Source organism: Thermobia domestica, chromosome 11 (assembly GCF_964235325.1).
Source record: "Thermobia domestica chromosome 11, izTheDome1.hap1.1, whole genome shotgun sequence".
Lineage (NCBI taxonomy): Eukaryota > Metazoa > Arthropoda > Insecta > Zygentoma > Lepismatidae > Thermobia > Thermobia domestica.
The window spans coordinates 116,194,966-116,209,574 of NC_137464.1; the positions used below are offsets into that span (position 1 = coordinate 116,194,966).

The 14,609-nt window shown below is 35.8% G+C and overlaps 1 protein-coding gene across 2 annotated transcripts in view; it reads right to left on the bottom strand.

The window, feature by feature from the left end:
- The window catches only part of LOC145664376 (ubiquinone biosynthesis monooxygenase COQ6, mitochondrial-like), a 94,111-nt gene that overhangs the window by 54,567 nt on the left and 24,935 nt on the right, over window positions 1-14,609 (bottom strand). For both annotated transcript variants that reach the window (XM_081731027.1, XM_081731028.1), the window contains exon 3: window positions 4,984-5,235. In XM_081731027.1, coding sequence (XP_081587153.1) covers window positions 4,984-5,235 — 252 coding nt within the window. The remainder of the gene's footprint in view (window positions 1-4,983; window positions 5,236-14,609) is intronic.

Sequence of the window (14,609 nt, forward strand, 5' to 3'; positions counted from 1 at the left end):
TTTCCAGTAAATTAAACCTTAGGGCTCAGGAAGTTCATATTTCTTCATTCTTATACAAAAGTATGATAGTACGTTTGGAAGAAGCGCAAAATATTACCAGCTGTAACACTTGGGGATACTAGCTATTGGTATTAACAATAGATTGAGAGCAGATTATTGGTCTAACACATTGACAGAAAAAATACTCCTGTCGCCTCATGTCCATATATATATATATATATATATATATATATATATATATATATATATATATATATATATATATATATAATACATATACTCTCTTCACGGGAAAAAAGGGGGCAACCTATTCTGGATTTATCGCTGAGCCACGAGTTTTTTTTATTATTATTATTATTATTATTATTAATGGGTAAGAGGATAGAAGGTTTGGATGGGAGCAGAATATTACCCGCTGTAATACTTCGGATTATTAGCTAGTTTGTACTAACAATAGATTGAGAGCATTAGTTACTCTTGACCACCCCTCCTCCAAAAAAAAAAAAAAAAAAAAGTATTTTTGTTGCCTGTGGAAATAACACAGGTGTAGTTATACTCGTATTTTCCTTGAGGGAGGTGCGTACCTTTGTAGATCCACCAATGGGCTACGGAAGGTTTACATCTGTTCATTCATGCTTAAATGGATGGAAGGTTTGGATGGAGTCCAAAATACTATCCGCTGTTAACACTTGGGAATTTTGCTATTTTGTACTAACAGCAGACGCAAAAAGCAATTATTGGTATATTGTTTTGACAAAAATATTTATATTTCGTTAAAATAAGACAACAAGGGTTACCTTCTTCCTGAGGAGGCGCGAGCCCCTTTTTAGATCCGTCATGGAAGGTTTATGTCTCACCCTTGATGCGTAAAAGGATAGAAGATTCGGATGGGTGCAAAATGTTACTCGCTGTAATACTTTGGGATATTAGCTAGTTTGTGCTAGTAATAATAAATGAAGAGCAGATTACTGGTCAAACACATTGACAGAAAATACTTTTGTCGTCTGTGGAAAAACAAAGAACGAGTTACATTTCTCCTTAAGGGGGGCACGCAACCCCTTCTAGAACCGTCGCTGAGCCACGGAATTAAAATCTTTTCATCCATGCTCAAAAGGAGGAAGGTTTGGAAGAGGAGAAAAATATTACCCGATCTTAACACCTTGCGACATTACCTACTTTGTACTAACGATAAACTGAGAGTAGATTATTGGTCTAATATACTGACACAAAAATACTTAACACACAATTAAAATAACATAAAAGGAGTTATATTTTCCCTTGAGGGGGCGCGCGATCCCTTCTAGATCCGCCACTGGGCCACGGAATGTTTATATTTCTTTATTCTTGCGCAAAAGCATGGAAATTTCGGGCATGCGCAAAATATTACCCACTGTACAACTTGGAAATATTAGCTAGTTTGTACTAATAACAGATTGAGAGCAGGTTATTGGCCTAATACGTTGACAGAAACTACTTTTGTTGTCTCGTCTCGTTGAAATAACACAAAAAGAGTTATATATTCATTTCAGGGGCAGCACGCGTTCCTTCCGGACTCGCCACTGCTAGGTGGGGAAATTGTGTCATTAATAGTGTTGTGAAGGCCTGAAAAAAACGGAAATTATGGGTTAAAAAAAACAGTTTTTTACAGTTTTTTCCCGAGCGTAGAATTTGGGAAAAATTGAAAGTTTCGAATATTTTAATATTTTATGCTTTTAAAATGAAAACTATTTTATATTTACTAGAATATTATTAGAATATTAAATAATAGCAATAATATGTTTTAATGCATGAGTATTAGTGAAATTTGCCTACTGTTCTCTCTTTTAAGAAGGAATTTGATTAAAATTAACAAAATTTCACCAGATCAAAAAGCACATTAAGAATTCAGTTTCATTCAAGAACCCTATTTGTTGTAATAGAAATGCTTCATGATGGTAGATGTGTATGCAACTGTTAACATTCTGTAATTAATGCACAACCACGACTAACGACTAAAAAGCACAAAGGAAAGGAGTGCAGACTATAAATTATCAAGAATAATTACAACAGTTTTATTTTCCAATGCTTCTTTTTTTAAATATTCGCAATATTGAAATTTCTGAATTTACCTTTTTCACGCGTTCGAAAAAAAAATGTTCCGTTAGTAGTAAAATTAACCTTTTTTATTAAAGATTTTTGTTATTTTCCCAATTTTTCTAAAATTTCCGGAAAGAAACCAGAAAAATCGGTTTTTTTTACCGACAAGTTCAAAATTTCCGGAAATTTTACAACACTAGTCATTAACATCTCAGAGCACCTCTTATTAGAGACGAAATACAAAAAAGGTGGAACTAATTCCCACTTTTTTTTTTTTTTTTTTTTTTTGTTTAAAGTGAAGTCAAAATTCTTCACATATTAAAAATATACATACATATAGTTATGTGAAATATATCTTTTGGCCGCCATCTTGAAGAAATGCGCGAACATTAAAAAAATCACAAAAAATCATGTGGGGGTATCAAATTACACAGAATTTAATGCTGATCGCGAATCTAGTGTTGTTTTTCTGGAATCTCATCTTTTCTTAAACCATTTTCTGCTAAGTATACTGAAGTAGGCTATATGGAAGTGCAGCAACCAGTCAAATTAAATCTACAAAACTTGCTAATTCCCCAATCAATTAAGGCACTCTACATGTGCAGACGCTCCTACCACTAGCCACAGTTATCTTACACTGAAATGCTTCCACCTAGGTTCCAGGTATTATCTCCTGATATTACAAGTTTCGCTCTGTGATTGGTTGATGGTAGTCGAAGGGTCATGCAGCAAGCGTATGAAGCCCCAATCAGCCTTATTTTGTAAAGTATGTACATAAGGTGACATAGTTTGCATGATTATACAATATACGTGCTATGAATAACAAATATGTAACTCTACAAATTTGTCTCTTAAGACAATACACAACCGCGTGATGGGTGAATACGCACCCGAGATGGGCAAAACACTAAAGTAGACGTCAAGCATTCCGCTTCTCGAGCTAGAAAGCTACGAACGAAGAATTTTCCTATTGTAACTGTCATAATATACGTACACGTATAATTGGCAACGACGCATTATGGCATTCTACGCATAGGTTTTCTCCTTCAAAATCTATTTACTTAAATATTGATTAATACTCGTATAAAATGTGAAACATAACACGACAAACTATCAAAAAATATTCTTATCTTCTCATGATGAGATCGTTACTTTAACATAGTTTACTGATACATATAAACATTACAAAAAACCATGCTAGCACAGGTCTAGCAAAATCTAGCAAGCAAGCTTCATCTTGTGTGCTCATCATAAAAGAAATTAAGCTATTCTATTATTTGTTACATTTTCCGACAGCAGAATACATAAGGAATCAGTCTTTTGTGCTGTAGTTACAACATAACTCTATCTTATAGTGCAACATTTATAACATGTAACTTTCATTACGCAGTAGTTAAGAGAACAAACTAATATTCATACTAACTTGCGGGTGGTGATTCACCTTAAGATTATGTCCCGTTAAGCCAATGCTGGTAAAAATGTATGGACCAGAAAAAGTCACAAAAGTGTTTTACCAATGCTTGAACAAAAATTGCCAAATGGCACTGCTTACGATAAAAGTGCTACTTTTCGTTACCGACGAAGCGCCTTACATGATATAGTTGGTAACAATTCGAAAATGATAAATACTAATTTAAAACATGTATCTAGACTAGCCCATGCTTTGCATAGATATCAGAAGTAGTACATGAAGTCTACACAGTTGCTAGTAAATTCATCTCGTTGATGAAGAAACTGCTTACTAAATGTTCTGCAAAGGTTCTTGTATAAAAAGGAAGTACTGAGAACTGCATCATTGTTAGGGAACAATATTTGTACCATAGGATACACCTGGTTACCAAAACGTCCACACAATTACTGTCACCAATTCATCATTTGAGAATTAAAAAAAGAGTTCCCCCTTTCCCCATGTTTTACCGTAGGACCTAAACCAGTTTAGACTATATCTCTCTTTTGGGATCTGCCATACATAAATTCAGTATGTTGTTGGAAACAAGAGAAAGACGATTCATCGAAATATACTGCAGCATTGGTCTAGTTTTTTGCGCTATGCTTTGGAAGCGTGATCAGAGGTTTTAAAATTGTAACCTGGCCGCAGGTGTTGAGGTCATGCATTTCTCGTTGGACTGTGATTGTAAAAACAGATCGTTCCAGACGTTCACTGAGTTTTGCAGTCAATTGTAGCGCAATAATTCTACGGTTCTTTATGACATATCGCCTGTTTATTTCAAGAATGACATAACTCAAAAATCGCCCTTATTGACTTATGGACAAAAAATGAAAGCTAATCTTGATGTCTATCTCTGGTAAAAATTTCACAGATGTGATTCTAAAACTGAGTGCTAGAGAGCACTTTGTGTCGTTCTTGGGCCCATTTGTTTCCATTGCGTTTCGAAACTTTAAACGCTTCTCCTGAAAAGTTAGGAATTTTGAGTTATGTCGTTCTTGAAATAAACAGGCGATATATTCGTCGACCCGTCTCATCTAGGATTTGATTTCCGCGTACTATTCATCTTGTCACGAGTTCTGTATGCAGTCATCACCTTGGACACACTGGTAGTCTTGGATAAATTTGCTCTAAGTACCCGCAAACCCATTATTTCTTCTCTTTGAAAATCGAAAAAGTGCCAATTTTACACCACCGTTTGGCCCAGTACACGAAAAGGTACTACACAGCCTCACATATACTAGCTATCATGCAATACAACACCAATGCACGACAGCCTCAGTGCACGAACATTTAGTGGTACCAATTCATATATTACGAAATGACATTGTTTAAATATTAGGATGCATTTCCTTTGTCATCTGCTTCTGTACGTGCCGTATCAACCCTGTACGTAAAATATACATATTAGCCATTTGCAGTAATAAAGAACGTATATTTAAAGAAAAAAAATGACTTACCAACAATCTACAAGTATATGCAGTTCCATCTTCAAGACGAACAGAAGGCATATCATCATTTGAATTTACATGACTATAGGGTAATGTATATTCTTTCACTTTGGTTTTGTAAATAACCTTTACATTTCCTAACTTCTTTATTTCCTTATTCAAAGCATCAAGGACTAAATCATTTTCAACAATATACGCCACATCCTCATCCATGTTGTCGTAGTTAAAAGTAATAACAGCATCTGAGCATGCATCCCACACCTACAAAAATAAAGCATAAATTTAAAAGCAAATATTTGAAACAAAAGAGAAGTTGTACACAGGCAACACACTACACAGAAATGTCTAACGATATTGTATTTAATGTTATGTATAAAAATATTTCTAAAAAGTTATTATGAACGTAGTTATATTTTAGGCTTTTAATTTAAACAATTAAAGAAGTGTTTCGGCATTTTTTGATGTTTCCCTTAAAAGGGAAGGAAAACGGTGCAAGTTGTAATTGTTAAAATAAAAAGGCCATACATCGAAATCCCCTAAGAGCACAGACATGTTAATTAAAGACGTGTTTCAGCGTTTTTTGATATCTCCCTTAGAAGGGAAGAAAAATAGGGCAGGGGTTCCAACTGTTACAATAAGTTGGTCATATCTTGAAATCCCTTAACATTAGAGATATGTTAGAGATATATACGAGAAGTGCGAGGGTCCGGGGCAAACAATACAGCAAACAAACAAACGACAGTTACTTGTGCATATATTAAGCCACCTGTACCATGGAAAAGTACAGTACCACATGCACTGAATTAACACACAAACACTAATAATAACTTTAAAAATCAGCTCTCACTCATAGAAGTTATAATCTTCCTTCGGTTTGACTTATTGTTTTTACACTACCAACAAAACCTTCAATTTCATTGATTCTGTGTAATACGTTATGGATAACATTTGGTTGACATTCAATAGTTCATATTAAGAACAGATCATCACATTCAACATTTTCAACCATTTCGGAAGCTTCGGATAAAGTTGGCACACGCTATTTCTTTACTTCATCTCCAAGCTCGTCGATACCATTATCTTTATCAGATAGATTATGTTTTTGTGTCCCTTTTCCTTATGACTGCCTCTGGATAACATAAAACCAATTATAACTGCGTTCTTCTGTTTGCAATCAGTTCCACTTTACACCAAAATTCTCGCACTGCATTACTTACAAGGGAGGATCACGAAGTGGCACCGCTGAGATCCGAACGAGTCAATTGTATCTGCACTTGATATGTTATAACTAGGCGAATCCCAAAGTTATACGTGCCACCGGGCGGAATGTCGTAAGTTACAACATATTTTGTAACATAAAAGCTACAAAAAATTACCTGGCAGAATAGTTCGAACCGGGTCATTTGTTCAGAAACGGTTGAGTAAATGAAAAGCTCGGCGAACACGTACCCCATCATTTTCAAGGACACACTTTTTGGGATAATAAAGTTTGGGCCAGGGTCCCCCGCAGGTTCCCAGATGGTGTCCAACTCAAAATTTTCAAATAGCAAGGGGGGTTAAGTAGCACATCGTTTGAAAGCTGTTGTAAAATGAAAGAAAATGAAGCAAGTTTCAACTCTCTACGACAAACCTGTGCAAAATGGCGGCTGGTCAAAATGCAAAACTTAATTGAAAAGTCCATGGTCACCCCTGTAAATCGGAAACGGTGAGACAAATGTGAAAACAGGAAAGGAAGTGTGGTCTAATTTTCAAAGTACAACTATTTAAGTAAAAACGTCTTGATCCAGGGCCACCACAGGGTCCCAGGTGGGGTCTAACTAAAAAGCTTCAAATGGTAAGAGGAGTAAGTAACACATCGTTTGAAAGCTGTTATTAAATGAAAGAAGGTCGAGCAAGTCTCGACTTTCTACGACAATTCTGTGCAAAATGGCGGCGGGTCAAAATGTAAACAAAAGCTTAATTGAAAATTTATGGCCTCCTTGAATCCAAGATGGCCGATTAAAACCTATGTCATTCATACCAGTACAAATCTAAATCTCTATTTTTCTCTATAATATATTTAGAAACAATAGGAAGACTAAATAACAATTGAATTTTGATTCACTTGAACTATTATTTTATTCTGTAACAACATATTTTAATTCTGTCTTGTTCCAAATGCACGTTCGTCACGGTTCTCTCGATATCATTCACATGAATATAACGAATATACGATGAACACACAACTCTGACTTCCTATTCATACTGCTAAACAAAAGTTTAATAACTTCGGATATTTTTCTAATTTTGTCATACGTAATTCATACATAAAGGACTTGCTGCAACAGTCAGGTTGAGTTCTCTATTGTAACGTATTCTTGATGGTTACATTTGTGGATATCTGCTATTAACCATAAACGTATATACCACATTTCGCTTCTGCAACACCAGTGGTTTGAGCTGGACATGCATTCGATAAATAGTGCGGCATTTTAAGCTCAAGATGTCGCGTTTTTGAACATTTCGCATCTTTTTATCACCTATATTTACTGATCAGTGATCAACATTCATGCTAAATTTGGTTTTCCTAGCTTCAGCAGTTTGGTATGCTTATCCTTTCCATATAGGTTTTAAGCGGCCATCTTGGATCCAAGGTGGCCAAAGATTTTCAATTAAGTTTTTGTTTACATTTTGACCCGCCGCCATTTTGCACAGGGTTGTCGTAGAAAATTGAAACTTGCTCCATCTTCTTTCATTTAACAACAGCTTTCAAACGATGTGTTACTTGATCTATCTTGCCATTTGAAACTTTTTAGTTGGACTCCACCTGGGATCCTGTGGGGGCCCTGGGACAAGATGTTTTAACTTAAATCCAGGGGTGCCCAGAAGGGGGGCTATGACGCAAACTGCGTGACTGAAATATTTGGGGGGGGGGGTAAAAATCTATATAAATATGTTTGAGGGGGTGTAAAAATTAATCGAAAAGATATTTTTTCATGGAAGAACACCTACGGATAGACAATTGAGGGGGGAAGTGCGTCATGGACATGAGGGGGGGTGGGCACCACTTTTAAATCGTTGTACTTTGAAAATAAGGCCACACTTCCTTTCCTAGTTTCACATTTGTCTCACCGTTTACGATTTATAGGGGTGACCATGGACTTTTCAAATAAGTTTTTGTTTACATTTTGACCCGCCACCATTTTGCACAGGGTTGTCGTAGAAAGTTGAAACTTGCTCCATTTTCTTTCAATTTACAACAGCTGTCAAACGATGTGCTACTTAACTTCCCTTGCCATTTGAAAATTTTGAGTTGAACTCCATCTGGAACCCTGCGGGGGACCCTGAGCAATGTTTTTTACCTCAAAAAGTGTGTCTTTAAAAATGATGGGATATGTGTTCGCCGACTCTTCCATTTATCAACCGTTTCCGAACAAATGACTCGATTCAAATTATTCTGCCAGTTTTTTTTTTTTTTGTTTTTTTTTTTTTTTTTTTTTTTTGTAGCTTTTACATTACAAAATATGTTGTAACTCACGACATTCCGCCCGGTGGCGTGTATAACTTTGGGATTCGTCTAGTTCATATAAACATATCAAATGCAAACACAATTGTCTCGTTCGGATCTCAGCGGAGCAACTTCGTGACCCTCCCTTGTTAGAATTATCCAAACAGGAGGTTCAAGTTTAATTTACCAATGATATTTTATCATTGTTTTGAATATAGTTTTCGAGGATTTCTTCGAATTAATTAGAGTGCGATATCTATCTATCTTATATATATATATATATATATATATATATATATATATATATATATATATATGTATGTATGTATGTATATAGATGGCCGGATTTAGAGGGGTGCAAAGGTGCACGTGCACCCCCCATTCGTTGTAAATATACACTATCTACAATGAGAAGCTAGCAGTGAAAATACCAACACTTTCCGAAACTTTCTGCCATCATGTTTCCGTTTGGGGCTTAAAAGAAAACAGAGCTCTGCAAAAGTTTAAGGAAAGGTTGAAGGAAAAAGATTCGCCAAAACAGATGCCAGGAGAGAACATTTTTTTTTTCGTGCATATCACTTACGACACTCTTTACTTTTCTCCGTTCTATGCATCAGTGTTGTCAGGGGTAAAGAATATTGCCACATGTCACTTTTGGTAGTTATTTGGTACACCCCCTTCTCAGACAATCCTGAATCCGGCCCTATATATATATATATATATATATATATATGCAAAAGTGTTTGTCTTCCCACAGGAAGAATAATGTTTACACACAATATTTGAAAATAAAGTACTGAGTAGATTAAATATCAATGACGCGCACACTCTTGACCACACTTGGGCAAATGTCATCGAGACTATCACCAATCAGCTTAACGACCCCAAAAACTCTCGATTTGGCACTAATCTCGGTCATTTCTTCTTATGCTGATGCAGGTTAGCCAGTATCTGGAAATTCACTATTCGTCTCAACGACCCCGACAACTTAGTGGAATATTTTCAAAATGTCTTCACTTAGCAGCAATACATCGTCGGCAACACTGTGGAACAGACCGACAAACAGGTGATGTGTTTTCCATTGGAATGGATTCACAGTCCGTCTTAATCGCCTTTCTTATGGCATCCAGCGTACGTGGTTTTGTGACGTAGGCAGTGTTCTTCAGAGTTCCCACAGAAAGAAGTCTAATGGCGTTAGATCATGTTCTTCAGAGTCCCTCGTCGGCCTAGCAACCTCTCAACAAATGTTTCATCCAGGAATTGCAGCACGCTACGATGATAATGTGGCGATACACACAAAAAAAAAATCTTCATCTAGATACAGTTGATGAACAGCTGGCACAATTTTTTCATGCAATATGTTAAGATATTCTACATCTGTCACTGTTCTTTTAATAAAGAATGGCCCGACAAGTCGTCTGACAGACATACCACACTACGCTGTTAAACGAGGAAGATTAACAGCTCGTTCTTCTATAATATAGGGATTAGCTCTTGTCCACTACATAAAATTTAAAAGTTGTCTCATCAGGCCAAACAATGAAACCAGTCAACTGTTCATTATCGCAAATCCATTCACAAAATTCGAGGTGCCTATTCGGGTTGTTTTCATTAATTGGGTGAAGCAACCTGGAAATGTAGGGTTTCCACTTTGCTTGCTTTAAAGTGCGGTGAACACTTGATTTGTTTACGCATGATTCACGCGAAGCTTGCCGTATGCACTTCAAAGAGGATCTTGTGAAAGTTTGTAACACTGCTTTCATCCCTCTTTCATCCGCCACTTTCTTCCTGCCACGCTGTTCCTTCTTCAGATCACGCACAGTTCCTTCCATCTCAAATTTGTCGCGAAATTTTGTAATTGTTACACGTAAGTGTAACTAAATTCTGTCCCGTCGTCTCTGCACTTTCTTCATGTTCTCACATTTCCAGAAACACTTTAAAATTCACTTTCGTTGCTCAAAGGAAAGGCTTCAAGCTATCTTGTCAATTACCTGTCGCTACTGCCGACTGAATTTAAAAAAAAGAAAAAAAATAAAAGTGAATGGTTACTCACACTAGTCATGAGAGCGAATAATAACAATTTGATCAGGTTAATTTGCATGCGAGTTAATCCAAACATTATTCTTAACGTGTCTCTTTATATATATATATATTTGAAGTTCAATTTGCTGCCACATATATCAATCATATACAAGGAGTTCACTATGAGCAAGATACAAAATTCTACTTATAACTTACATTTCAATAGATATTCACGTAAGCGCCTCTGCTTGCATGAACATTCGATACACAATCTGACATTGTGTTCTGCGGAACATCCAACGGAATTGAGCATATAGCAGTTTTAAATCATGTATATTGGCAAAATTTTGTAAAAAAGATGACGTTTTTCACATATCTGCTTTCTTTTCCTCCCCCTAAAAAAAAAAAAAAGCGTGGACAGTATCGAGAGAACATGGAAGGCAGGGAATCGGACCATTACACTCAATCCACTGATTGACGAACGTGCATAATGATTTCAAAGTGATGAGGCACCACAATGTTGGAAAATGATATTCGGCTACATATTTTCTGTTTCTGGTACGGCGAAATCAAGTATGTCTCTAGGTATGTCCTTCAACACATTCACTTTTGGACTATCACCAAGTGTTCTGCTACTGCATTTAGCTTTTCCGAACCTCAAATTCCAATTGTGTAGACGTAAAACAATAAGAGTGATATCAGTTATGTGGTCTAGCAAAATAACCGTTTCTTGCTATAGTCAGTCGTTTGGTTTGATTACACGCAAATCTGGACTTTGCAGGTAGTGAGGCGTAACCGTTGATGACGAATTTTGTGAACGGTAGACAATTTCATATCAAACTCGTGCTGCTTGTCTTCCAGTGACTTCCAGGAAATTGATTTAAATCATCTTCGAGTTTTGTTGACATTCTCTACCGAGACGCCGGGATTGCCTCCACCGTGTTCCTTCAATGCACAACCAGTTATCACGACCTAGTAACTTTATTTATCGAATGTCTAAAATGACGTAGGATCCTTACTGAACAAATGGTATGTTTCATTGCACATAAAAGACTGATTTTCTTTCTTTTAATAGACCACCGAGTAACTTGTGGTCACTAACTCATCGTCGCCATTTCAAACAATGTTGACTATAGCGCCATGTCAGCTTGGACACTGTCAGGAGGTGGAGTTGAAGTAGTAACGCTTATGACAATGTGGCAAAAAATGATAGATTGAATGAACACAACTGTAATTGATGTCTGATTATGATTCTTTGCTAGTAGTGTGGTTTATCACAGAAGAGAAATTTAGGAATTTACTAGGTTTGAGTAACACTTATTATTTTTTTGCATTATTGGAGTTGGGACAACGAGAGTCACGAAAAGAAATATATATGAATGAAATGAAATCTTTGAGTTTTACGTCCCACGGTTATGCCGGTTAGGCTAAAGGAGACGGTGAAGATGAGTAATGAATGAAATGGTGGAATGAAGAAAGTGGGAGGAAACGGGAGAACCCCGAGAAAACCCACGCACACGGTGTTTGTCCACCACAAAGTCCACTTGGCGGGGGCTGGGATCGAACCCGAGACCCCAACCACCAGAGGTGAACGGAAATATATATGAATAACTATAATGTGTACAAACTATAATGTTTTATTAATTAAGCAAAAATATACAAAAAGGTGAAGGCGATCACTTTAGGTTCAATGTAGTTACTGTATACCTTTAAATCATAAGTGCGCGCGTGAGTTTTTGTAAGTCCCTTAAAATAGCCATTCTGCCAACAATGCATCAAAGGGGAAGTATTAACAAGACTTCCTAACACAGCTCGCAGTTCATTGTTCGAAATATTCAGCTCCTATTTTGTTACTTAATGCAATGCGACTTTCGTCTTATCAAATGCAGAAAAAAAAATTATAGTTAAAGAAAGTAAACAAGTTTTCAAAAAAATATAAATAAATAAATAAATAAATAAAAAATAAATGATGATGAGTTCGTTAGCTACCAATACAATTGAAGAATAACTCTACAGTTGTTTCGTAGGTATTAAGGTGTTTCTTTCTGTCAGGGTTCAATACTTTTCAACCTCGTTCGAATCCCACTGAGTGATTTCATCTTTTTCTAACTTTTTTGCAATTTTTGTTCTATATTTATTATTATTATTATTATTATTATTATTATTATTATTATTATTATTATTATTATTATTATTATCCATCTTGTCCAAGCTCTGGTGGTTTTGGAAGGGTCATGTGGTCTTCATTAAGTTTAATGATCCTCTGGCAGAGTCGAGAAGCGATTCCTTTTTTCTTTTTTTGTTGTTTTTCCTTCTCTATTTGAGCTAGAGTGGAGAGGATGTGTCTAAGTGTTTATGTGTTTTCTTTCTTTTAGTTTGTTGCTTGTATTTTAGTTACTTGGGATTTATTTATGCATGCCGGCATCAGGTAATTGTCCTATTTGTAATGCCTCAATTTATGGAAGGCAAAGAGCTGTCAAATGCAATGTTTGTTCTGGCAAACCTCATTTAGAATGTTTGCAGAATTTAGGCGAAGGAAAAGAAGAAATACTATATATGAATTTTAAATGTACAAAATGTGAAAAATAAGAAACTTTGAACTTTAAATAGATTAGAAACATTTAGTCTCAATAATCAGGACAATAACACTCAGACTATTGATAGCCAAAATTCAGTAGTACCTCAACTTGGTAACCAAAATAAACCTCAAAAAGATAAAACAATATCCTTGGTAGCTATTCAAAAACAAATTGAATTGTCCTTTGTTAATATGAAGTATATTTTCCTTAATGAAATCAAAGCCTTGAAATCTGAAATAGCCAGTCTAAGAGAAGAGAATAAGGAACTTCGAGCTCTCTTTAGAGACAAGCAATTTAACATAGCTGATGTAAAGAATTCAGGATTGGTATTAGGTAAAGATTTAAATGTGTCTCATGACAAGGTTAATCATGTATCTCAGTCAAAGGTTGATGATGGTTCACATGAACTAGAGTTAGATAATAATAAAAGATATTGAAGAAGTAAGTGAGGGATTATGGACAGAAGTTGTATCAAGGAATAAAAAGAAAATTAATGATAAAAAAAACCTATAGCTGTCAATCAAAATTTGGGAAGAGATGTTGAAAAGACTGTGCGTAAATTGAATATTGGCTGTAACAATAATAAAACTGACTTGGTGTCTAGTATGAAGAAAAAAGGCATATTTGTCATTAGATTTAGTCCAAGTGCCTCCATTGCTGATGTTGAAGATATAGTAAAAGAATATTTGAATAACTTCAAGTGTACTAAATTGAGAACTAAATATGATTCGTATGCATCCTTTCATATAGAAGTCAACAGTTGTGATTATAATATTAATGTTCGAGAAATTTGCCCTAGAGGTATCCTTATTGGCCCTTTTTACGGTAAATTAAAAGTATTTAACGATTGTAATGGTCAAAATACTTCTGGTTCAAATGTAATTGAGTTGATTGTGAGTTTAACATCCCGTTCAGCAGCGGGGCTATATGAGACGTGGACCTACTGATTAACGTGGAATCCGAACCACATGAGCTCCCGCCGGGAATCGAACCCAGGTCTCCCACGCCAAAGGCGCGTACGCTAACCGCTTAGCCACCTGGTTCAAATGGAGAAGCAACCCAAGAATAATTATAAACTTTGGTACCAGAAAGTACGTGGTCTTAGGACCAAACATGAACAGTTTTTTTGTTCTGTAGCAGACTGTACTTATGATATAATTGTTACAACTGAGACGTGGTTAAGTGATTTACATAACAGTGAAGATTATTTTCCGGATGTTTATAATTGTTTTAGAGCCGACAGAATATATGAACCTGATGTTTGTGAAAGAGGAGGTGGAGTGTTAAATGCTGTTAATAGAAATATCAAAGTTATTCGAAGAACTGAGTTTGAGATCTTTGAAGAATGTATTTTACTTAAAATTGTTAATAGAACTGGCAAGAACTTATTATTACTGTGTGCCTATTTTCATCCCAATTTGCCTCCTACTGTTTATGAGACTTTTTAAAATAATATTTTGATTAAGATTAATCCACTGAATTATATTATTCTCATAATTGGTGATTATAATATCCCAAAGGTTGACTGGGCTAATAGGGATTTCCTT